Source organism: Peromyscus californicus, unplaced genomic scaffold, assembly GCF_007827085.1.
Source record: "Peromyscus californicus insignis strain IS unplaced genomic scaffold, ASM782708v3 Scaffold_8__1_contigs__length_139910024, whole genome shotgun sequence".
Classification (NCBI taxonomy): Eukaryota; Metazoa; Chordata; class Mammalia; order Rodentia; family Cricetidae; genus Peromyscus; species Peromyscus californicus.
The window spans coordinates 107,444,563-107,470,396 of NW_026294606.1; the positions used below are offsets into that span (position 1 = coordinate 107,444,563).

Below are 25,834 nucleotides of genomic sequence, written 5' to 3' on the forward strand. Positions count from 1 at the left end.
CACCGGAAGGAAGTCGGGCTAGCACATCAATTTGGGGCTATGCTGCTGCGGCCGCTATGTAGCTGGGCTTCCCGATCTCTTCGTAGGGTAAGCCCCGGAAGTCCTGGGAGCCTCATTTCGGGCACCGGGCCGCTGTGGGCACCTCACCGCGCCTTGCCTCCGGGTAACTAGTACTTTTGTGCCACCTCGTAGGGGTCGCGCTGGTCCCCTTCTCCTCCACTGCAAGTCACCCGACTTCTCCGAAGCCCTAAGGAATTGGGAGGACCCGTACTTGGGGCTCAAGCACGGTTTCTCTTCCCGTTTCCTGGTCAGATTCTTAAGGCCTTAGGAGAAAATGGGGCGGGAGCTGCATTTAACCAGCTCTCAGTGGTTCAGGCCTCTTACTTTTTCTTACTCTTGCTGGCAGTGGGGATCCTCCTTTTTCCAAATGGAGCACTGGTCTCCGTCTGCTGCCGGGGGTTGGCAGTGTTGCCAGCCTTGGCCTAGAACACAGACAGCCTGCGTCCCAGCCCTAAGCCCAAGCCCACCGGCCGTCCTTTTTAATCTCTTGAGTGTAGGTCATTCCTTGTGTCCACTGTGAAGATCCTAAGCACACAATACAGGTGAAAACAAAGTAGAATATACCAAGCGAAGGAAAGTAAGCACGCACAAATGGACCTGGACCCAGGCAGACATCAGACAGTGTCACATGCAAGACCCAACCATAGAGGGTCCCGAGAATGGTAAACATTTTTAAAGTCAAGAAGCAAGCGTAAAAAGGACTGTTTGTGTGGTTATTTATCAGATTAGCACAGAGAAGAGTGAATAATTGAAACATCAACTTCCTTTCTTTTTTAGATAAAGATAGAGAAAATGATAAAGAGAAAAAAGCAGTGGTAAGTTCCTCTTTGCATGTATTCTCCATGTAGAATAATTTCATTTTTTTTTGAGCTGGAGAGTGAAGCAATATGTGCACACAGTGAAAAAGCAGCTACGAGATGATATCTATCTCTAAATAAAACGTGAAAATGAGAGTAAGCGTAAATTTCAGTTAGGGTGCGCTTAGCAAGCATAAGGTGGATCCCATTCTCAGCACCAGAGAAAGATGTGGGGTAGATTCTCATCCGTGTCAGTTGTAATGGTTGGAGACTAGACTCTGCCTCCGGAGGAAAGTGGAGTTGTGGCACAGGCACAGGACTTAGGGCTAAGCTGCCTGTGTACTTTGACAGCACACCCTTCCATTTTTGTACCCCCCTGTTTCTTTCTTGTTTATTTTTTTGTGAGCACTGGGGAAGTTGGGACTAAGTTTTGCATATGAAGTGCTAGACACATAGTAGGCCTTCAGCAAGCAGTTGAAAGACTCATAGATGAGAAATGTGCATGGGGAAGCAGGCCAAAAGGTAATGGTGTTTATCTTTGAATTGAAATTATAGGTGATGCTTTCTATGTGGTGACTTAAATTTCTTCTGTGGGCATACACCCCTCATCAAATATTTTTTAGATATCACTTTAAGAAGGACCCAGGCACAGGTTGTGGTGGCTCATGCCTTTAATCACAGCACTGGGGAGGCAGAGGAAGGAGGATCTCTGTGAATTCAAGGCCAGCCTGATCTACAGAGGGAGTTTCAGAACAGGGCTACACAGAGAAACCCTGTCTGGAAAAAAACAAAACAAAACAAAAAAAGGATCCAGGCAGAGGCTGGGGGGTGGGCGAGGCTCAGTGGAAAAAGTGCTTGTTGCCTAAGCCTGGGGACCTGAGTGTGGATCCCCAGCCCTTTCATTAAAAGCAATGTAGGTGTCTGTCATTCCAGTGCTGGGACGAAGGGGCAGGAAAAATCCCAGGGATTCACTGGCCAGTGAATCGCTTCAGGGTTTTCTGGTGGGAATAGGGTAAGTGTTTTTTAACTGTCTTTGAATAGTATGGAAGTCATTGTAGTGAACAGGAAAGAATTATCAGATGTGGAGTGACGTCCATCTTGAGTTCCTTTTGTGTATCCAGGAGAGAGGAAAAGTTGTTTTCAGGGAAGAGCAGCAACAAAAGGCCCAGTAGTGCCCTGTGGGGTTTCTTCTTGCCTTTCACTTACTCCCTTGGGTTTATTTAGTGTTTACTCTGGGTCCTAAAGGTACAAACTGACAGGGGTCTGGGATTAGAGGGTGGCCTGGCCTCTGTGGGAAGTGTCATTGTCCATTTCTGGATACCTGTTAGGTTCAAGGCTGGAGACCTTTGCTGCCAATCAACAGTGTACTTGCTAGGGAAAGTTTTATATTGGGTGTGGTGGCCAGTTGTGATAGGTGTTATAATGGAGAATGTGACAGGTGCTGCCTGAGGTCATGAGAAGGGGCCTGGTTGGGCCTGGGTGTAAATTCCACCCACCTGCCTGGATTACTGCCTCGGCAAGTCACCACATATCTGTGTACCACTATGTGATAGAGTATGTACTTCTCTGTGTGACCCAGAGGATGTGTTAAGAGTGTTCTTAAGGACCAATTTGTCTTATGCTGAACTGTGCCTCTCTTGTGATCTGCCGGAACTCAAACCACTCGGTCTATCTATCACCAGGGGTGCCAGACTGAGCCTTGGAATGGTTGGGCATGCCTCCCCAGGTGGCAGCCATCATGCCGAGGGTGTGGGTTCAGTCTGGTTTCCCTTATTGAACCCCTTCTGTGAGCTTCAGAAGGAGTTTCTTAAAGGAGTTTTCTTTTCTGTGAAACATGTAAGGATCAACTTCCCAGATTCTGGGGAGGTTAAACAGGGTGGCAGAGGCTACCCACCTGTGGCAAAAGTCTCTGCTGCTTTTTTCCCTCCTCTCCTTTGCTAATACCAGTCAGTGACTGAGAGCTTCTCTGTAGTCAGCGAGTTGGATCCTAGACAGCATACATGTGCTTTTCAACCTCAAAGCCATTGATAGACTCAGGTTACGGAGTCACTTTTTATAGCTGACACATGGCAATCTGAAGGGTAGAACTAGGGAAGGGCTCAGAACTTGACAGGGCAGACAAGCTGTGTGTGGGTTCAGGTGACATAAGGGGATGGGGTGTTGGATTGGGCTGAGGATGTAGTTCAGTGGTAGACAACTTGATCGGGATGTATGAGGCTCTGGGTTTGACCCCCAGCTTGTTAACAAAAAGAGGGACTGGGTCTCTCGTGGATGCATCACCCGGGTTTGTCAGTAGGGGGCAGAATGGGGGATGCTTTTTCTGTTACTGCTAAGTAGGACCTTGGGGGATTCCCGAGGCAGGGTTTTGACTTGCCACTCAAACTCCTAGACTGAACCAAGGAGGCTGTTTACCCTAACCTAGTTTTTCCCTCATGTTCCTCGGGATGCTTGATTTCTGTCCCTAATGTACACCTGTCTTCTGCCAGGTTTGTGTTGAGGGCAATATTGCAAGTGGGAAGACAACGTGCCTGGAATTCTTCTCCAACACAACAGACGTCGAGGTATGGCACTCACACTGGGTTTGAAGGAACCTGAAATGCCTGAGTGGAATAAGTTATGCAAGGCACAGACAGCCCTGTCCAACCGAAGGATGATGCCAGCCCCCAGTGCAGTCCACATGTGTGATCTAGTGTTTTTAAAAGCCTCACGGAGTGAAGCAAGAGGAGCACTTTGAGACATCCCAGATATTAGTGTGTCAATATGAAGTCAGTATTAAAGTGATAAATGAACTGTTTACATTCTGTGTTTGATACTAAATCCTTGGGATTGGACATTTATTTAACACTTACAGCATTCTCAATTTGGACCTCAGATAGTCCTCAAGTCATAATTTTCAACCTAGGTTGTTTTTTTTTTTTTTTTTTTTTTTTTTTTTTTTTTTTTTTAATATACAGTGCTGCCAAAGCAGTATCCATTCAGTAGAAACTATACTGTGATACCCGGTAGATTAGTATATTTAATGCATTTTCAACTTGCTCTATTTTCAAGTGAGGACATAGCCCCATTGTAAACAGAGGATCATCTGTGGTCGAATTCCAAGGTCATAATGGTTGCGTGTGGCTTGTGGCCCCTGTGTTGGGTGGTGCATGTACAGATCTCCCCATAGTCTGGTTGGGAAGAATACATGTGTGAGAGCAGAGAAGGCAGGCTGCTGAGCCTTGCTCTGAGGTGTCAGTGTCTCAGCAGGTGAGTAGCACTGTGCGCAGCTGGTTATGTATTTCTAGTTCATTTAAAATTCAGCCACTAAGAATAACTTCATAGATGTTTAAGAATCACTTCTCTCTACCATGTGACCCTCATTCTCTGTGCTAGGTCTTGGTGTCTTGTATCTCTGTGGCCCTTTTGTTACAGATTTAGTGTCTCTTGTCTGAAATGCTTGGGATCAGAAGTGTTTCAGATTTGGATTGTTTTTCAGATTTTAGAATATTTGATATAATATGTAATGATCTTAGAGATGAGACTCAAGTCTAAACAGGACGTTCATTTATGTGTGTACTTTATGCACATGGCCTGAAGGTAATTTCAGTAGCCCGGACCAGTATTTTGTGTGTTTGACTGATCTGTCGTGTGAGGTCTAAGTGTGGACTTTTCTGTCTGTGGCATAATGTCTGCTGGGAAGTCGAAGCATTTTGGATGTCAGATTAGGGATGGTGAAGCCGTATTGCAGATTTTCTGACTGCTGCTTCCCTCTTCCCCTCCCTTCTTTTCTTCTTCCCTCCCTCCTTGAGTTTACTTCTATTAAAGATATATGTGGTTTGCTAAGATAAGAACCATTTTCCAGCCCTGGTCTTGTTGTGTTCATGTGCTGCTGTGCAGAGAAGAGTTGACATCGCAGGCCCCGGACAGCTGCTTAGAGGTCTGCCCGAAAGGTTGGCCTTGGCCAGCACATGGAAGCAGAGGTTGAGGGAGGATTCCCACCATTCCTGCCTCAGAAGGGAAGCTTTCTGTGCCTGGATGCAAACAGTATGGACTGTCCTGAACAACTGCTTGCTTCTTGGAGGCCTGGGGGTTTGGTAGGTTCCAGGCAGCGATAGCCTGTGACCTCTGACGTCCCTGAACTCCCAGGTCTACTAGGTCAACTTCCCTGGTAGACAGCATTTTGCATGTGCTGTGACAACTTGTTGCTGGGGAAATTGTGTGTTATGAGACTCCACTGGGCAAGGATACTTGGGAGGTTTGCCAGTTTCCCTCCAGGTATATTTCCTCTTTGCAGATTTGGTACTGTGCCCTCTCATGGCAGTTAATATTAGCTGTTAGTGTTGGATGCTGTGTCTCATCAATCTTAGGGTCATAGCACTTGTCTTGAGTAGTGAACCTCTCAATGGAACTTGAAAAGTCCTTATGTTCTCACTATAGACCTTGGGGCCAATTAACAAAGTAGCAGCAGCAATAGCTAATATCCATGCAATGTACCATGTGTGGGGGACCATCCCTTACCCCCACATTTCCCCAGAGTACTCTTGAGTAGAAGCAGCAGGAAATATTAGTTAGAAGAATAGAGGGGAGAGGAAAAGATAGAAAATACAGGAGAGCTTCCAAAGGGCCTAGATCCTAATTCATTGGGCCCCAACTGTCTCTGCCCTACAGTATTTAAAGGAATGCCAAGGGGTGGAGCATAAGACCTCCCCCCAGCACAGCAAGTACAGACCATCTCAACACTTGTACTCAGACCCGTGGTCCAGTCATCCTCTCTATGCAGACCTGCTGGGTAAAGCCACTAGGAAACCTGAAAATGGGCTCCAACAACCATGTTAAGTGTTTATGGTATTATCTAATTATTCCATGCTTATATGTATAACCTCTCCGGGTAATCACTTTTACCTTCGTTGAGAAGAGGAGACAAAAGGATAATTGACTTATAAAATTTATATGGTGTGATAGTTAATTTTGGGTGAGAGCTTGACTGAATTCAAGACTACAGCAGCCTCCCACACTATGCTGTGGCTTCGTTTTCTGTGGTTTCAGTTACCTGAGGTCAACCAGCATCTAAAAATATTAAGTAGAACATTCTAGATTTAAACAATTCATAAAAATTAAATTATGCATTATAGTATGATGTACCCAATGAAACCTCATGCCATCTTACTCTGTCCCATGTGAATCATCCCTCTGTCTAGCATAGGAAAAACAAACAAACAAACAAACAAACAAACAAACAAACAAAAAACATGGCATGTCCCAGGCTTGTGGTATCTGAAGCTTCAGGCATCCACTGGGGATCTTGCAACACACCTCATGAATAAGGAGGCAGGCACTGTACCTGGAGAACTACTGAAGCGTTATTTCTATACATGTTCAGAGAGGGTTTCCAGAGGAGACTGATATGTAAATTGGTGGGCTTACTAAGGAGGGAATATGAATGGGGACCTATAGTTGGCTATAGGCCTGGATAGAACAAAAAAGAAAAGGATTTCCTTCCTCTTTTTCCTGCTGTGGGACATCAAAACTCCGGGCTTTCCAGCCTTAGGACTTTGGGACTTAGCCTGAGGCCCGGGTTCCAGTGTTCCGGCCTCATACTTAACATTACCCAAATGACTTCCCTGGTTTTCAGGCTTTGGACCTAGACTGAACTGTGCTCCTTGTATCCCTGGAACCCCAGCTTTAGACAACCTGTCGCACGATGGAGTTCTTAGCCTCCATAATTACATGAGCCAATTTTGCTAATGAGTTCCTTCTTTATGTCAGTTGCTATGTTCTTGTTATTGGATCTGCCCCTGTAGAGAGCCCTGACCCATACAGTAGTGTGCATCGGGGCCAGGTCCCAGCTCAGGCTATGAGACTTCAGGGCCACCTGTGTTTGTCTCCAAGCTACGAAGAGCTCGGCTGGCCTTGGTCAGCCCACTCCCCTTCAGACTGAGCTGCTTTTCAGTTATTTACAGGTCATTTTTGGAAGTCACAGGAGGGTCCCACCTAGAAGAAGCTGTGGCCTTTCAGAGGCCTAGCTTGTTTGGCCCACCCTTGGCACCCAGACAGTAGTCTTGTCTGTCTGTCTTCTAAACTTGGCATGCTGTTACAGCATGTTTTCTTTCCTTGCAGGTGTTGATGGAGCCTGTGCTCAAGTGGAGAAATGTCCGAGGCCACAATCCCCTGGTGAGTGCTTTGTTTCTTGCACAGACTGCCAGCTTCCCTGTGAGTACCTAGGAACGGTGGTGCTGAAACCTGAGTCCGTGCACACCCACTCTGTCCACACTGATTCAGAAGAAAGGAGAATGGCAGGTCAGAAGAAAGAAAGAAGAGGCCTGGGTGGGTGTGCACAAAGCCAGGAACCCCCTTTTGGCTGTCTTTAAGGATTCCAAGTGGCTTAGCTTTCCTTGAACCTAGTTCTAGGTCATCAGCTTCTAGAAGAGCCTCTGATTTGGGTTTGGGCTTCGTATTATCTAGTAATAGATCCTGTTGTTTACCCTGAAGCTGCCTATCTTCCTTCCCAAGGAGGGCAGGGACCACAGTGTGCACGTGCCTCTTCTCCCTCCTCCACTCAGAAAGCCCCGTGCTGCCTGCTTGAAAATGATGGAGAGAAAGCAGACACTAGCAGAGGGGATGAAGAAAGGGGTCTTGGTTCTGGGCTCCATCCCATGTTATAGGGGTGCTTAGTGCTTCTCAGCTAAGAAAGCTGTGGTTTTAGCAGTGCCTTGCAAGCCTCTGGCAATACCCCATGGAGTTGGAGTTCATTGGACTCGGTTCCGCAGCAGCAGCATCTGTGTCTCCTGTGCTGTGTTTGCTCGAGCACAGCTGCACTGCCTAGCCTTTAGCATCTGCTTGTTCATTCATTCAGAGAGTATTTATCCCATACCTTCTATGTGGTAGACACTGCTCTGCATGCTAGACACTGAGCAGTATAAAGTCTCGGTTCCCTGGCACTAATATCAGTGTGGGGACGAAGGAGACACTTAGATGTAAGAATGTGGTGGGTGAATGTGGGTGAATTGTCATCAGAGAAACTTCGCCTGGCAACTGATGGAAACAGTTGCAGAGACCCACAGCCAAATCTTACGTGGAGCTCGGAGAATCCTGCAGAAGATGGGGAGGAAGGATTGTAAGAGCCAGAGGGGTCAAGGACACCACAAGAAAACCCACAGAATCAACTAACCTGGGCTCATAGGGGCTCACAGAGACTGAACCAACAACCTGGGTGGGAGCCTCCATGGAACAGACCTAGACCTTCTGCCTATATGTTACAGTTGTGTAGCTTGGTCTTCTTATGGAACTCCTAACAGTGTGAGTAGGGGCTGTCTCTGTCTCTCTTGTCTGCTTTTGGAACCCTTTCCTCCTAATGGGTTGCCTTGTCCAGCCTCAACATGAGAGGAGGTGCCTAGTCTTACTGCAACTTGATAGACCATGGCTGGTTGATGTCTATGGGAGGCCTGCCCTTTTCTAAAGAGAAACAGGAAGAGTGGATGGGGAAGGAGGCGGGGAGGGGGAGAGGAACTCGGGGGTGGGAAAGAGGGGAAACTGGTTGGGATATAAAAACAAAACAACAACAACAAAATAAATACAACAACAACAAAAAGAATCTATAGTTTCTAGTTCCATGGGCTGGGAACACTTAGTCTTTGAATCTAGACATTGTATTGTGACAGGCTACGTGCTAGAGAAGTAAGGTACCAAAAAAAAAAGGAATGTGGTGGGTGTTGAAGGGAGTTGTGAAGAGAGCTACAGCAGGTGAAAGAATGCTAGATAAGACAAAAGCTCATAGTGTTTGAATAAGAATTGCACAGAGCTGTGACAGGAGTTTTACTTGTCTGCATATGGAAGAAGATGGATTGTCAGCCATCCTTGGGTATAACAGAGAAAGTCCATCGGCATTCATACTTTCTAGAAGCCATAGAGGAACTAGGGCTTAGTTATCAAGTAAGACAACTGGACTTTCAGATGTCTGGGACTAGAGGAGACACTTCACAAACCAGAAATATAGTCCTAGGAAGTTGCATTATAAGAGCGTCATCATCATCATCTATATTTCCACAACTTTCTGCTGGTTGGAAGAGCAAGACCGATGCTTGTGTGACAATTATTGGCTCACCACGCTGGTCACTGATGCAGGAAATTACCTGTTTGTACAGTCATCCAGCTTCTGACTTTGCTGAGATTTTCCTTTTACCCATGAAAATCAGGAAAGCCTTTAGTTTTCAATGCTGAGCACTTGAGTATCATGAGTTTACACCAAGACAAAAACAAAACCAAACAAAATAATGCAGAAAGGAAGCTGGGCATAGTCTCACATGCTTGTGACCTCAGCGCTCTTGAAAGTCGAGGCAGGAAAAGTCCTGAGTTCCTGACCATCCTGGCTGTGTAATAAGACTGGGCTTCCCTGTCCTTTCCATACACCCCCAATACAACACACATTGCAGAGAGAGAAGCAAAAGATTCTTAGTGGGCAGCTGGAGAAGGAAGTGTTTTTATCTGTAGGTGACAGAACGATTGAGGGCTAGCCTCTATTTAATGAGGAGTAGGTAGGAGAATGCATCTCTGGTAAGGTGACATTTGGGCAGAGGCCCACACATGAGGGAGGGAGCATTGCAGACATCTGGAGCAAGAGTAAAGAGGCAGGTTTGCAGGCCCTGAGATGGGGTCCTGCTTGGCATGTTTGCAGAGCACTAAGGAAGTGTGTGTGGCTAGAAGCTGAGGAAGAAGGATAAGAGACGAGGATGGCAGTGGATTTCTAGGGTCTATGACCAGGATGGGGGTTTGGATTTGATTTGAATGCAATGCAAAGTCCCTAGAAGGTTTGGAGCAGAGAGAGACATTAACAAGCTCAGTTTGGCTGCTGGATGGAGAACAGACCACAGGGAAACTCAAGGTCAACTACAAATGTCTAAGTGCTTATTCCTCATATGGTCTGGCTGTTAGTGGGCTCTCCTATAATTGTATTCACATCTGTCTCTGCCCACCCTATTCTGAGAGCCATACAGCTATCCTGAGTCCACCTCTGGCCCCAGCCCTGCCCATGTAGGTTTCCTGAAATGGCTTTCAGTGACTGATAGACCTGAGCCTGCAATTGCCATTTGGACACAAAGTGCTTTGTTTTTTGTTCTGCAGGGTCTAATGTACCACGATGCCAGTCGGTGGGGTCTCACACTGCAGACTTACGTGCAGCTCACTATGCTGGACCAGCACACTCGTCCTCAGGTACAGTTCAGATCTTGCTTCCAACCTTGTCAAACAAAACATCCTTCAAGTTCAGGGTGTTGTCAGATAGGGAAGTCTCATGAGGAAGTCTCTTGGGCTTGCATGCTGCACAGTCTTTTCTGACTGCAGCAAGGTCTCCTGTCCTCACAGGTGGCTGTCCTGATACCTCCTGAGCTCACGTTTTTGTAATCTGACCACTGATAGACTTAGCATCATTTAACCAGAGTGTGCTCCCTGGACTGCAGCAGCACTGTCACCTGAGGACGTTAGGATTGGACATTTCCTGGCCCCTCCCCAGATCTACTGAGTCTGAAGATCTGGGGCTGAGGTCTAACAGGCTGTGCCTTATCCAGCTGTCCAGGGCTCCTGGATGCATGTTCTGTGTGTCTACGTGTTTGAGAACTATTGATCAGAGCTTCGTGGGGTCTGGCTTTCAGATTCTTGAAAGAATCTGATTCACCTTGGGTCACAAATGGCTAGCACTGCCTAAACCAGGTATTGGGGCAGGACAGGACATACAGGGCTGCTTGTATCAGGCCCTTGTATCAGCGGGGTAGATTGTCTTAGGAGATAAGGTGGTAAGGGAGACCAGGAGTGATACCTATGGGCATGAGTGACACCTATGGGCAAAGCTTTATGCACAGCAATAGCCTTTCCATGTAGGATGCAAGACACCTCTATAGCCAATTATGTTGGCACAGTCATTATGCTGATCAGTTTGATCCAAGTCTGGTTACCTATAGCTTTAGTTACCATTCTTCTATTGGTATAAATCGTTTCAAATTGACAGACATGACTAGAATCTTTGGATGAATTTCTCCTTCCCCAAATGTTTCCCTAAGTGATAGAGAACAGAGCACCTACAGTTATCACCTTTCCCCTTGGCTTGCTCTGCTCTGCCTAAGTGGGCACTCTAAATTATATTCAATGATATGTGACTATTATGGGATATGGGCTGACACCTGCTAAGGAGGCAGAGACAGCTGGTTGAACTCAGCAAGAGAGAGATGGCTGAAGAGAGGGCCAGAAAACGACAGACAAAGAAAGATAGGGGCAAGATGTACAGAAAGGATAGGAGGAAGGATGGGTGCGCAGAAATCCTGGAGGGCGGACAGGTCATCGGAGAGAGTGGGTTATAGGTTTGCATGTGCCTGTGGCTGCTGCGGGCCACACTTTGTTTGTCCACTAGGTGTCAGGGTACAAGTTCCTCCTGCTTCCCAAAAGGGTGTTTGTAGCTGAAGGGAACGATGGTCCATGCAGGGTGTGAGCGACTTGCAGAAAGGTGGTATCCAGTCATCCTCTTGCCTGCTGGGCAGAGAACTTCGCAGTTTTAGCAGGCCGAGCCTCCAGAATGCCTCCCAACCCTAGCCTTCTGGGGCTCTGCTTCAGACACTCTGGTCTTCAGGTAAACAGGTTCCCCGTCTCAGGGTTCCACTCACCAGACTGTGCCAATTGGACAGTGCCGGGCAGCTTTGCTGGTCCGTCCACATCCCAGTCGAGTCTCCCTTCTGCTATGAAAGCTGTGCTGCGGTGCTGCGGGCAGCCTCCCCCCCCCCCCCCCCATCACTGCCTTTACTGTCTTCTTCGTCCTCCCAACTTCAGGATGGGTCCGTCAGGTCCGGTCAGGGTGGAGGGAGACGCACAGGGATTTGATTTGACTTCTGCCATCCTGTCACCCTCTCCTCACAGTCCTACGATCGGCAAAGATGGCAGGGACACAGGACAGGGTGAGAGGGGTGGGGCAAGTTTTCAGGCTTTATCCCCTTTGTCACCTGAGAGTAAATCACTTTTTCCATTCCTTTAGATGTCACCTGTACGGTTGATGGAAAGGTCAATTTACAGTGCAAGATACATTTTTGTAGAAAACCTGTATAGAAGGTACTGTAGTTTGTATAGTCCGTTATTTATTAAGCCACTGATTTTGTGTATATGTGTGTAAGTGTGTGTGTGTGTGTGTGTGTGTGTGTGTGTGTGTGTGTGTGTGTGTATGTATGTGTGTAGGCCAAAGGACAACCTTGGTGTTGGTCCTCAAATTATCTATATTGCTTTAATTTTTTTAAGATTAATGTTATGAGTGTATGAGTGGTTTTTATGCTTACATGTATGTATGTGTACCACATGTGTGCCTGGTCAGAAAAGGGTATTGGATCCCCTGAAACTGGAGTTACAGACAGTTGTGAGACACCATATAGGTGCTGGAAACCAAACCTAGGTCCTTTGCAGTAGCAACAAATGCTATTAATCACTGAGCCATCCCTCCAGCCCTCTGCCTTGCTGTTTGAGACAGGCTTTCACTCACTGGCTTAGTTATCACTATTGGGCTAGGCTGGCTGGCCAGTGTATTCCAGGGATCTGCCCGTTTCTACTTCCCAGTGCTGAGGTTGCAAGCAGATACCATCATGCCTGTGCTTTTTACGTGGGATCTGAGAGTTGAACGCAGGTCCTCAGGCTCACACAGACACTTTACTAACAGCTATCTCCCCAGCCCTAAACCACTGATTTTGGAGCTTGCCTATTCACCTGACAGATATGGAGTACCAACAGTATTGATGAGTTTCTGTTGATTTATAATATTGTATAACAAAAAACCACAAATCCCAGTAGCGATAGCCACCTTCCTTTATGGCCAGGTCAGTTGGGAGTTCATCCAGGTGAAGGTAACTCTTTACCTTGGCTGGGCTTAGCCAAATGTCTGGGAATGGGCTAGACTAGAATGGACTTGGCTAGGGTAACCCAGGCAGCTCATTTCTCTTCCTCTTGCCTGTTATCCCCTCTGGGACCAGAAGCAAACATGGGCCTTTCATCTCCTGTGGAGCATAGGCCAAAGTCCCGATGGAAATGATGGAAATATACCAGCACTTTCGCAGTTGTTCCCTTGCTGATATTCCACTGGTCCTGTGCTCACAGGAGCCCAGGAGAGAAATTCCATGGCACAGTGCAAGTCTATTGGGAAGATAAAGATCTGGGATGACTAGAGTAGTCAGTCTGCCTAGTGTTTATTTGAGTTGTGATTTTTCACTCAAAGCTGGCTTCTGTCCTCATGGGCTCAATCTTTCATCTAAATAGAAGCCTGGAAGGCTTCTAGTGACCCATCCAGTGCTTTGGCCTCTAGCAGGGGTGGGGGTGGGGATGGGCTACATTTCTATGCTTAGGTACTGATGATTTGACGGGTCTTAGAGGGAATGCCTTGCAGACTACAGTCTGAAGTTTCAGCCCTTTCTGAACTCTTTCTTTTAGAGCCGTGTGCCTGGTTCCTTGTCCTCATCAGGGCCCCCATTCTTACCACCTCTTCCTGCTTTGAGCTTCCAGTGTTACTGTCACTTCTTAGAGAGTTGGTCCTGATGCTTGTGCAGGGTGTTCCTGGCCCTCCCATCCACAGCGGTCCTTATTGGTCTGCTGGTCCTGATGCTTGTGCAGGGTGTTCCTGGCCCTCCCATCCACAGCGGTCCTTATTGGTCTGCTGGTCCTGATGCTTGTGCAGGATGTTCTGGCCCTCCCATCCACAACGGTCCTTATTGGTCTGCTGGTCCTGATGCTTGTGCAGGGTGTTCCTGGCCCTCCCATCCACAGCGGTCCTTATTGGTCTGCTGGTCCTGATGCTTGTGCAGGGTGTTCCTGGCCCTCCCATCCACAGCGGTCCTTATTGGTCTGCTGGTCCTGATGTTTGTGCAGGGTGTTCCTGGCCCTCCCATCCACAGCGGTCCTTATTGGTCTGCCCCAGCCCTCCCTGACCATCTCTCTCTCTCTCTCTTTAAAAAGATTTATTTATTTTTATTTTGTGTGTGTGCATCTAGTGCCAACAGAGGTCAGAATAAGGCACCAGATCCCCTTGGACTAGATCTGTGGACAGCTGTGAGCCTCCATGTGGGGGCTGGGAATCGAAACCTGTCCTTTGCAAGAACAGTTGCTCCTAACTGCTGAGCCATCTCTTCAGCTCCCTGACCATCTGGCATAGTTGGGTAGAGCCGCCTTGGTTTTGCTTTTTGTGTGGTGCCGTGGATCAAACCCAGGTCCTTGAATATACCAGACAAATATTTTACCACTAAGCCACGTCCCCAGCCCACCCCTTGCTACTTTTAATAGTGATGTCCTTAGTAGTATGTAAGACATTTATTTGCATTGTTAACATTTGGCTATTTTTAATATATAAAAGTGGCAGTTTCATGTGGCTCAGCTTAACGTGATTATTTCCTTGCTGTCACTTGTCCCCAGCTGGATCATATGCTCTTTGAGGGCAGACACAGTCTGTGCTTTACTACCCTAATCAGAACAAGCATAGAGAGCCCTGCTCACTGCTTGTTCACGCTTGTTAGATGGTTTTGGCCTCTAGCCAACTTGTTCCTTGGTGCCTGCCTTCTCTTTCATACACATATTTTTGAGGGAGCAATGCTCCTGCTGGTCCTGAGCTGCTGTGTATTGTGTGGTTGAGTCTGCTCTGCTTCCCCATCCCTACCTGGGCATCCCATTGACATGCAAGTCTCCTTAGTACTGCTGGCCGGGCCTGGGAATCTCTGGATTTGTCATCTCCCTTCTGGTTGAGGATTATGATGTAAGGAATGAGGCCCACTATGCCAGCCACTATGTATTACAGGGAGTGCTCCAACCCTATGCCTTGGCCCTTTCCCTGGAGAGTAGGCCTTCTGCCATGAGAACAAGATTGAGTTCTAAGAGTTGTCCTTAGGACCAAACGTTTATGGTGCAAGATTCCCCCTTTCCTGCACCTAGCCTGTGGTTTCCATTTCACAGGTGTTGCCTCTGGTTTGCTGGTTGGGGTTTTATACTCTTGGTTGTAAAGAGCTCTAGGTTTATTTCCAGGCCCAGAGTGGAGCAGAAAACCAAAGACTTTCTGATTTGATGGTGAAAAGTGTTTTCGACCAGAGTTGCAGAGAACCAATGGGAGAAAGAACGGAATTTGGGGTTCCTGTAAGGTCACTCTTCTTGCAACTCCAACATGCCCAGTGCACCAGATTATCATAATGGAGTGCTATAGAGAGAGGAGATTGTTTAGAGCTTTCTGCCCTCCGTCTCCATCTCATCCTGCTGTATGAGAACTAGTCACCAAAGGCAGAAGGTGCTAAAAAACTAAATAAAGAGGCAGATAGATCCAGATTTGTGCAAAGTGGCACACACCTTTAATCCCAGCACTTGGGAGGCAGAGGCAGGCTTATCTCTGAGTTCGAGGCCAGCCTGGTCTACAGAGTGAGATCCAGGACAGCCAGAGCTACACATAGAAACCGTGTCTCAGGGAAAACAACCAACCAAACAAAAAACTGTCCATGTGTCCTGGGTCAGTTAAGAAATAGTTTGGGCATCAGTGACCAGCATGTATCACTCTGTATAACTATCTGAATGTCTTTTATTTGCTCTTTAGGAATACATGCCAGGTTCACACAGTGGATAAAATAGTTACAACCAACTTGTCTATGAACTGACCACCTGCTTTTTCTAGCCTACACCACATGTAATGTAGAATTCGGTTTGGTGGGATCCTTAACCTGTACTTGGAACTGTCTTGGTTCTTACCTGTGGGAGCTCAGTTGGGTAGGTACTGGCATGTACAGTGATCAACTGTAGCCCAGAGGCTTGTGTTTCCCCACTTCCTGATATGTCCAAGGGAAAGGCTTGCTAATCATGGTGATGGAAAACCCTCCACCGATGGGGTCTAGTCATGGCTGACATGGCAGTGCTGGGTTGATCATTTTCCCAGGAATCCTTGGAACCTTTGCTGAGGATCTAGGGGCCTGGCTTTACAATCTGTAATTGAAGGTTTGGATTTCTGGAAAAGCCCACAGATACACATTGGGGTTCTACATCTCCTCAAAGCAAAATTTCTAAGAGTGTTCTTGCCTTCAAGGCCTTGAACAAGTGAAGAGCACCCCAAAGGAGAAGCCTACCTCTTCCGGTGAGAGTGGGAGGCAGAATGAGTGCAATTATGCCAAGAGCAGCCTGAGAACTTTGTATAAACTGCTGAAGAGGAAGATTTGGGTTTTATGCTGTCCTCAGAAACGGGAATTTCTTAGCTGTAGGCACTGGGCTGCAATGCAGAAGTGAAGGTGGTGTGGAAGCATCACACAGCTAAAGAGGCCACCCAGGGAAGTTGTGTAGTAAGCCCCAGGGGCAGAGAAATTGATGGCAAAGATTTTACAAGACTGCCTGGTCCTCCTCCTTTCTTAAGGACAGGAATAGAGGATGGAGTGAGGCTCAGATGGGGACAACAGGCAGGTCCTCCCACCTCTCCTGCCCTGGCCCAGAACCAGGAGGCCAGGCCACAGAAACACCCCGTGATCCAGGTTCGCCCCACAACTGACAGAGCAGGGAGGGCAACTAATGCAGTGGAGAGCAGTGGGACTGAGGGCAAGGCTTGGGCTGGAACTGGCCTCACAAGGTCCTGTGAAAACAACAGGAAACGGTGTATTTAAGTATCCAGTTTCTGTTTTAATTTGTTTGAGATAGTGTCTCATTATGCAGCCTAGGCTAGTCTGGCACTGAGTTTTTAAGTAGCCCAGGTTAGTGTCAATCATGAGATCCTCCTGCCTCAGCCTCTTAAGTGCTAGGATTACAGGCTGGTGCCACAACACACAGCCTATGATTTGGTTTCTTGAGCATCAGGTACTTTCAGCTGAACTAAATAGAAATGTGGTGCAAAGTATACTGAACTGTGGGACTGTCACTGGCAGAATATTACTTTAACTATGTAAAGATGTGTTGCATTTGTTTATGTTGTATTTGTTTAACTAGGCAACGAATATGTTACATTTGTTTATGCTGCATTTAATTATGTAAAGATGTGTTGCATTTGTTTTACCTTGCCTGCCTAAGGCACCTGATTGGTCTAATAAAAATCTGAATGGCCAATAGCTAGGCAGTAGAGGGCTAGGCGGGGCTGGTGGGCAGAGAGAATCAGTAGGAGGAGGAATCTAGGCTCAAGAGAAGAGAGAACGAGAGAGAAAGAGAGGGAGATGTTTGACCAGGCAGCCGCCAGCCAGCTAGACATGGAAGAAGCAGGAAAGTAGGACATACAGAATGAAAGGTAAAAAGCCCTGAAGCAAAATGTAGATGAAGAGAAACAGGTTAAACTAAGTTATACGAGCTAGTGGGACAAGCATAAGATAAGGCCAAGCATTCATAATTGATAGTAAGTCTCCGTGTCATGATTTGGGAGCTGGTTGGTGGCCCAAAAGAAAGCCTGCTGCAGGCCACCTTCCCTCTCCCTCCCCAGGGCCACAGTTGGTTCCTCCTCCCTCCTGTCAAGACCGACCCCCCACTCCCCCACTTCTAGCACACAACCTGGACACCTGTTCTCTTTGCAGCCAACCTGGTCATACCCAGGCTGAGTGGGTCCCTCAAGATGATGCAAGTAGAGGACACTCAAAGGAAAGGCGCTCTTCCAGGGCCTGGAAGTCCCCGGTTGCTTTCTGGCCTGTGCCCACTAGCTGTGTCCACTCTTGTCTTGTTTGTGTCCTCTCTGGGCAAAGGATGCCCAAGAATTCCAGAAGTAGAAGCCAGGTCTCCTCTTTCTTTGTCCCCTCTTATTCTTCTCTCTCTTCTCTGTCTCTCTGTCTCTCTCTCTCTGCATGTGCTCATTATATGTAAATGTGGAGACCAGATGAGGACATTGAATCCTGCTCTATCACTTCCTGCCTTTTTCTCCTGAGATATTCTCTTGAACCAAAGCTGGCCTTTTGGGTAGACTGGCTGGCCAGGGAGCTCTGTCTGTCCCTACACCCCCGTGCTGGGTTTATAGGCACACAGGGCCATGCCTCGCCCCCCCCCCCCCATGGGAAATCGTACCCAGGCACTCATGCTTGCAGAGCCAGCACTCCTACCTCTGGAGCCACCTTCCCAGCCCTGCTCTTTAAGTTTTAACATCTAAAACACAGAACAGTGCCACAGCCCATTCTTGTTTTGAGTATTAGTGTGTTTAGATTTGAGAAGAGCAAAGGGAAAAAGTCTACAGCTGTAGTTCAGTAGTTCTACAGCTCAGAGAAAAGTACTGTGAACATGATGGTGTATTTCTTTCTAGTCATTTCAAATGTGTGCTGCTTTTATGTGGTTGGGGCACATGGGTACAGTTTAGTTAGTCTCCTGTGTTCATTGAGCATCAGGTTCAGAGTCTTTTCCCAGAGTCTTTCTGCATATGACTTTACTACGCCATCCTTCAGCTATGTCCTGCTGCAGAGATAGACCAAGATTCATTCTCGTGCTGAATAGTGTATGGCAAGCATTCATGAGTATTTTCATAGAAAACAAGTTGTAGGAGTGAAAATGACTCACTGATTCACTCCCAACTTGAACGATTTCTCTGTGCTCAGAGGACAGACTAAAGTGTTCTTATCTGCTTGGAGTTCAATTCCAAGAGCATTCTCCATCCGTCAGTGCCCTGGCCAGCCCCATGGTGGTGGAAGGTCAGATAGATGCTCATGGCCATCATTTGTGGACCATACCATGCAACATGCCCTTGGTGGTGCCCTTCCAAACAGAAGCTACCCCTGCCTGGGCCCTTTGGGAAATTACACAGCACATGGGTTAATAAAAACCTGTGAATTCTCACTGCAGTGGGAAGATGCCTGAGGTTGACTACGTGATTCTGTCTGAGTGGTTTGATTGGATCATCAGGAACATTGATGTCTCCATTGATCTGATAGGTAAGACAGTCTCTCCCTGCCCCCTACTGGGGGATCCTCTGGGTACAGCTGGGGTGAGGTTTCTCCCTTGCAGAGACAGCAGACAGGGACACCTACTATCCATGGTTCTCTCTCCATCACAGTTCCCCAAAGGCATTTAGGGGTTCTACTCCCTGTAAAGGAACTCTGGCCATGGTTCCTTAAACTTCCTTCCCCTGGGTTAGTTCCATCCAGGCCCCTGACCTGTTCTGATCTGATGGCTTTTCTGTGTCATGTGAGAGGGACAGGACCTGGACACTGGCTCATGCCGATGGCTTGCCAGACCCCGTCTAGGAATGGAATTCCTGTAAGCTTCATGATGAGACTGTGGGGCTGAGGACATGTGGAAAGGGGTTGGGGGCCCGAGCGTCAGGACTCCTGTTGGTTCCACGGGGGCTAGTGGGAGACTGAGCAGGCTTGGGCCGAGGCTCCTGCGATGACTCAGGTAGTGCCTCTCCACCCCAGCCCTGTGCTGTCCTAGTCTTTGCTTCCACACTGGGAACACAACAGTCAGAGCTACTTGTGTTTTTAAATCTCAGTTTATCTTCGAACCACTCCTGAAATCTGCTACCAGAGATTAAAGACGAGGTGCAGGGAAGAGGAGAGAATCATTCCGATGGTAAGAGGCTAGAACCACCTCCACCTCTCCTGCTAGCCCTCCCTTGTTGCGTACCATGCCACCATCAGGGGTTTGTAGCAAGAAACAGGAAGTACAACTGAGGACAAACTCCAGCTTTCTCTGTGGCTTTGGAGCCCTTGTGGGTGCCAGGACTGCTCTACTTCCTGTGGTTCCCGACTCAGGCTTCTGCACTCCCATGATTAGAGGGGCACATGCATGTACACACACATGCACACACGCGCACACACACACACACACACACATGCACACACACACGCACACCATGGATATGCACCTTTGCTCTTGTGCAGTAATTTGTCTTCACACACATGCATAGACACATACACAGACGCACACATGCACACACGCACACACACACACCATGGATATGCACCTTTGCTCTTGTGAAGTAGTTTGTCTTCACACACATGCATAGACACATGCACAGACGCACACATGCACACACACACACACCATGGATATGTACCTTTGCTCTTGTGCAGTAGTTTGTCTTCACACACATGCATAGACACATGCACAGATGCACACATGCACACATGTTGAACTGATGTAAATGAGCCTTTGTACAGTAGTTTGTCGTTAGCTGTGATGTCACTTCCCGACCTTCCTTCCACTGCCCTTCTCTTGCCCCTAGGCCTCCTGCAGTGACAGCCTGCAGGACAGCATATTGACAGTGTTTGTTCCCAGTTGTCTTGACACCGTAAACACTTTTAGATTTGGTCTTACTTCCTCTGTCCTCAACATGTGTCCCGGGCTTGGTACCTAGCAGTTGCTTGGGGAATATTGGACTGTGTACCTTATGTGGACAGTTGCCCTTGAAGGATAGACAGGGGCTTGGTAAGCTCTTTTGGGACATCATGGTGCTCTGGACTCAAAATGGGCTTGGCTGGGAGCCCTGAAAGCTCTGTCTAATCCCTAAAGCTCAGCTGAGTTTTGCCTTGGACCAGCCATGACGGTCCAAGCCTGCTCTAGGCATGTCCTTTGAAATCTCAGAGACAGGAATGATAGAGGATGGAGCACCATGGAGCTGAGCTTAGGCTGTGCTTGGCATTTCTGTGCTCTCTTCAACAACTCAGATGTTCCCAAGAAATGTCATGTTTGGAGTCCTTCCAAGCTATTTTCCAAGGGGCTGAACTAATGGTTGGGCCAAGGACACTCAGGGGGTGTCCAGTGGTGTGTAAGAAGGTGGCACCATGGTTTGTGGGCCAGCTTCTGGGATGGAGGGCAGACTATTGCTGGAGGAGGTGGTCTGGGCAGCTCGCATACACTGGCTGAGTGCCTGAGAGTGCATGGAGGTAACATGGCTTGGGGACGTCTGTCTCCTTTCCCTTGTGCTCCCCACAGGAGTGGTCCTTATGGGCTGGACAGTCTCCATAATGAGTGGTCTCCAGGGAGAGTTTAGTAAGGGGAGAGGCTGAATTTGATCCTTTTGGTGACAAGCCAGAGGGAAGGTGTAGTGGCTGCTGAGTGCTGGGACACCTGTCATTGACAGCTGTACACTTCCACATGGTGGAATGGGGTCTCCCATAGAGAAGTGGCAAGAAATGGGAGATGCCAGGTTGGGAGGGGTGCTCTTAAACTTGGCTAGGGAAGAGCAGTGGGTGGTTGGGGGTGCACTGCCATTTCAACCCCAGGCTTTTCACACAGCCATGCTGGTTGTTATGGGGACCCTTGTTCATGTCACTTCCTAACAGTCCTTGAGAATTCTGACCTGCCATGTGGGCCTGTGAGACCCTTGGTAGGCGGGCTTCTCTCCCTTCCCACTCCCACAGCCTTTGTGTTCCTGTGGCAGGAGTACGTCAGTGCTATTCATCGCCTCTATGAGGAGTGGCTGGTCACTGGTAGCCTTTTCCCAGCTGCGGCCCCTGTTCTGGTAAGTCAGTGTCCCTCCTGGAGCAGAGACTTTTCTATGGGGAGGGAGGCTCGGAGACTGTCACCCACGCCACAGAAAAGAGCTCTTTCTCTCTCTGCCCCATTTCTGGACAGTCTCGCAGGGACTTGAACAGACTTGAGAAAAGGCTGGTTGTTTTAGTAACAGGTTACCCACACAGCATCACTACAAAGAAGTACCCCAGCTGCCTCTGGACCTGGGTTTGAGTTTGGACCTCTGGGGATGATGGTCCCCATTCTTGGGTGGGTGACACAGAGCCCGTTCATCATGGTTAGGTGACTCAGTGTCTTCAGAGAGCATGTCAGTGGCTGTCTGTTCTTAGGTGTCACACTGACGCCCTCAGGAGGTGCCGAGGGCGTAGAAGTGGCACACTGCTGCCACCTATGAGCTCCTGGGCTGACTGCAGTAACTCCTTGTAGCTCAGAGGTGATGTGTCTTCCCTACCAGTATGTCCTAGTTCTTATGTCTTGTGTTTCAGTTTGCTCTTCCTAAATTACCTTAGGCAGGCAGTCACCACTTGAGGCAGTCACATGTCCAATAGGGGATGATGAGCTTTTATTTATGGCCTTGGGCTGTAGGCCACATATACATTCTGGACCTGAGAAGCAGGTGGCAAGGCTGTGGCAAAGGACGTCTTCACTGTGGGAACTGCCAGAGTGTTTTCCTTCACTGTGAAGAGAAAACCTGAGGAGGCTAGGGAACTAGCAAAGTGTCGGAGAGCTTGTCTAGATGTTTGAGTCCCTGGGTTTAGTTCCCAACACAATCTCCTGCCTCCCAGTTCCAATGAAAAGAAAAGGCATGGATGATGGGATGGATTGTTTGGTAAAAATTCAGTTCAGAGTGTAGACTGTTCTGGAGCTTGGAGCTGTGTGGTTTTGACCTTCTTGACCCCTCAGCCTCTTGTATAGCCCCAGGGAGGGTGGAGTCACTTAAGTGGAGCCTGTAACCTATTTGTTTTATTTCTAGGTGATTGAGGCTGACCACAACTTGGAGAAAATGTTAGAACTCTTTGAACAAAACCGGGCCCGAATATTAACTCCAGACAATTGGAAGCATGGCCCGTAGGACTGGACATGGCCGCAGTCTACATGACAGTGTCAGGAGTAGTCCAGAAGGGCCACATTAGCTCTTTAGAAGCATTTGGAAGAATCTACTCTCAGGAGCGTCTGTTACCTGGTCAGATCTATTTTTGTTATGTTCTTTTCATTTTGGGACAGATGGCTTTTGTCATCAGATCCTTGCAGCACACATTCCCCCTGGTACCCCACCTGGTGGCTTCCTGAGACTGAAACCCTTCGCTGTGTCCCTGGTGGTGGTCTAGCTGCTATGCATCAGGCCACTCAGTGGGCCAAGGGAGCAGTCTTCCATCATAGGTAAGGATTTGAAGGTCGGAGAGGTGCAGGGACTCTTCAAGGTCATATAGCCAGTGCATAAGGGAGCTGGCACCATCAGACACCTGGCTTGGGCTGCCTCCCCCTGAGCTGTTTCTGTTTAGGCCTGCTGTTCTGAGCTCCAGCCCCCCATGTCTTTGTGAGAGGAGCTGGCAGAATGTGGTCTCTATCACATTTCACTACTGGGCAAGGTTCAAGGAGGATCGACATTACTAGTCTTTGGCACGCCTCTGTTATTTGCCCCAAGCCCAGTGTTTCCTGGCATGAAGGTGCTGTGGCCTCTACTATTTTGTCATCTGGATCTCAGTGTCCATAGGGGAATCCCTCATTGGCCTTTGGATGGTGCCAGTGTCATTGAGGATGAAGGCCCTTCCCAGACTGCTGCCAGTTTTTGTCATTCTGTGTCAGAAAAAAGACTTTTGGGACTTGGACACTTTGCCCTGTGCTGAGTGAGGCCAAGGGCAGCCAGCTGGGCTTCGCAGGCCCCATCACTCTCTCCTGTCCTTGTGTGAGGAACAGGGCCCTTGGAATTACTGAGTGTTTGTGCCCCAGGGAGAGAGACATGGTGGCTTTAACTCTTTTGAAGTGTTTTTCCATCTGAGCGGATGTCTTGGACCACAGAGCACAAAGCCATCTCTATTGGATCAGAAAATATCTCAACTTTGTGGGCCATAATTGCACACTGAAGGTGCAGCTGCTGCTTGAACCAGTCGAGACCAAGAGGAAGCCAGACTGTTCCTCTGGGGGACAGTGGGACTGGGACCCAGTCAGGGCTTGCAAATAAAGGCATTTAAAGTCTTGCAGCTCTTGACTTTCTGGAGTTGATGGATGCATCTGGAGAAGACTGGATGCAGACTCAGGGAAATACAGCATGGTAGGCTGCTGATGAACGTGTGTCTCTCCATAGGTGCCTGGTAAGCCTGGCGGCCTCAGAGAGGGCCAAGAGTCCAGCTGTTGCTCCTTCCTGTTTGGACCAATTCTTGGGCCCTTTGTGTAGTAGGAAGGAAAGTGCTAAGGTGACCGTCCGTCAGTACCTGCAGTCTAACAGGGATAAACCATAAACCCGAGAAAGGCAGGAACCTTTGTACCAGCAGTCTTGACATCTTTCGAATTTACAAATTGGCAGTCCCAGCACTTGTCCCTCTGCTTAATGATAGCACGTGTTTTGGGAACAAATGTGACTTTTCTCTTGCTCTATGGTAGCCAATAAATTCTACATCTAAACCCTGATGTTAATTTTCTCTTTCATTTTCTTTTCTTTTTTTGAGTTAGGATCTTACTTTATAGTCTAGGTTGGCCTCAAATTTACTGTATAGCCCAGGCTGGCCTTGAACAGTGGCCTCAGCCTTTTGAGCGCTAGGATTGCAGGCATGTGCCACCATGTCTGGCTTATATGCTCATTTTTAATTTAATGTAATTTTTTCTTTTTTAATGTATTTGTTTTGCCTGTATGTACATGTGTGCCTGGTGACCATGGAGGCCAGAAGAGGGCATTGTATCCCTTGGGACTAGAGTTATAGGCAGTTGTGAGTTGCCATGTGGGTGCTAGGAATTGATCCTAGGGTCCCTAGAAGATCAGCCAGAGCTCTTAATCACTGAGCCAGCCCCATGTGTTCATGTTTAAAATACCATGTTTTCTAACAGTGTGCCTGGTCCAGAAAGAGCCTGCTGTCCTTGTACCTTGACTCCTCAGATAGGAAACCATCTATAGCAGTGGCTAGGGTTGTTTGCCGAAACCTTCCAGCTCAGAGATTGCTGCTATCTATCAGGCAGATCTGGTGGGGTAGGGGGTGACGGAGCAGTTACCAGCACTAACATCTCTTGGCCAGAAAAGGCCAGGTAGCACGTGGTAAGTCATAGGGCCTAGTTCTTAGACACAGGGCATTGCTCCCTAGAGTGCCCTTGAGTGGCTGGTAGAGCATGGTAGGGGCTGGCCTCCCTGAAGAGTCAGAGTGTCCTTGCTTTGACCCTAAGACCAATGCAAAGGCAAGGCATGTGAGCACCTGCATCTCCATACCCTGTCCCCAGCCTGCTATGGATGTCACCTGCTAAGGCTCTTCATGCCTCATGCTTGAGATTTATCAGCCGCAGAAGCATGCGCTGCTGGCAGTGTGGGCGCGTTGGAAGAGCCAGGCCAAGCTCTGACTAACCAAGGACCAGCAGGGGCAACAGCTTGTGGACAGTTGAGGTATGCTCTGCATTGTCTCTCAGGAGACAATGGCTCAGAGTGGTACAGTTCACAGATGTGCCCTTTGCCGAATCTCCTCTCTTCCTCATCCCAGTTCCTTTACCTGCTTCCTGGGATCGCCTCCCAAATGAGCCACTTATACCCAAATCCAATGCTGAGTACTGCTTTGGGGGCAAGTTCGAACCCAGAATCCCTCCTCTCCTCCTTCCCCCATGCCTTCCTTCCTCACCGCTTTCCTCACACCCAATACTTATCAAGCTGCTCCTTCAGCCCCTCATTCCTTCCATCTGGGTCAGATTCAGAAGCTGCAGATTCTCAAACAGTCCTTTGTGAAAAATGATCTGGGGCCAGATAAGGGAAACACTGTGCTAAGAAGGTCCTCTTGCTTCTTGCCTCTAGGATTTCTCAGACTGAGTAGCACGCAAGTCGGGTATGGACTTTTTGGAGGGAGGGAAATGGATGGTACTTCCAACCTCTTGGACTCTGGCTTCCTAAATAAAAACAAACTTTATTTTGAACTATGTATATGGCAGCATATCTGTGTGGCACCCCAAATGTGTACATGTGTACAGTACCCAGAGAGGGTCTTGGATGCCCTGGAGCTGGAGTTACATGTGGTTGTGAGCCGCTGGATGTTGGTGCTGGGAATCAAATTTGGGTTCACTGTACAATCCTGCTTCTTCTTCCCTAAGGTCCTCAAGCCAATTGTGTTTTCAAAGCTCCTTTGTCAGGTAAGGTGAAGCAGGCAATCTAGGGAGAGTTCAGTAACTTGGGGCTCTTCTGGTATAGACAAGGCACACCTCCCTCTTCTAGTAACAATAAGTGGCCTAGCTCCCTTACATGCACATACTTATGCACACCCCCCTCTGTAACCAGGTAGCTAGCAACCTTGGTTCACCACCTGTGTTGGATTGCACACACTCTCCTGAAACAATGGGATGAGTTTTCTCTTTACCAAACAACAATTAGACAGTTTCTATTCAAATATATTTCCAATGTGTCTTGGTATGAAGACTAG

The 25,834-nt window shown here is 48.1% G+C and overlaps 1 protein-coding gene across 3 annotated transcripts; it reads left to right on the top strand.

The window, feature by feature from the left end:
* Positions 1 to 12: 12 nt before the first annotated feature.
* Positions 13 to 23,858, top strand: Tk2 (thymidine kinase 2). 3 transcript variants are annotated; one of them, XM_052727445.1, is made up of 10 exons: positions 14 to 163; positions 838 to 875; positions 3,344 to 3,418; positions 6,954 to 7,007; positions 9,954 to 10,043; positions 11,848 to 11,921; positions 18,600 to 18,688; positions 19,246 to 19,325; positions 21,119 to 21,219; positions 22,204 to 22,317. In XM_052727445.1, the coding sequence occupies exons 1-10, from the start codon at positions 40 to 42 to the stop codon at positions 22,205 to 22,207; spliced, it is 729 nt and encodes a 242-aa protein (XP_052583405.1). In that variant the 5' UTR covers positions 14 to 39; the 3' UTR covers positions 22,208 to 22,317. The 3 variants fall into 3 exon arrangements, with proteins under 3 accessions (XP_052583406.1, XP_052583405.1, XP_052583404.1); XM_052727444.1 differs by having other exon boundaries at positions 17 to 163; positions 21,139 to 21,219; positions 22,204 to 23,858; XM_052727446.1 differs by lacking the exon at positions 22,204 to 22,317 and having other exon boundaries at positions 13 to 163; positions 21,119 to 21,223.
* The last annotated feature ends 1,976 nt before the right edge of the window (positions 23,859 to 25,834 follow it).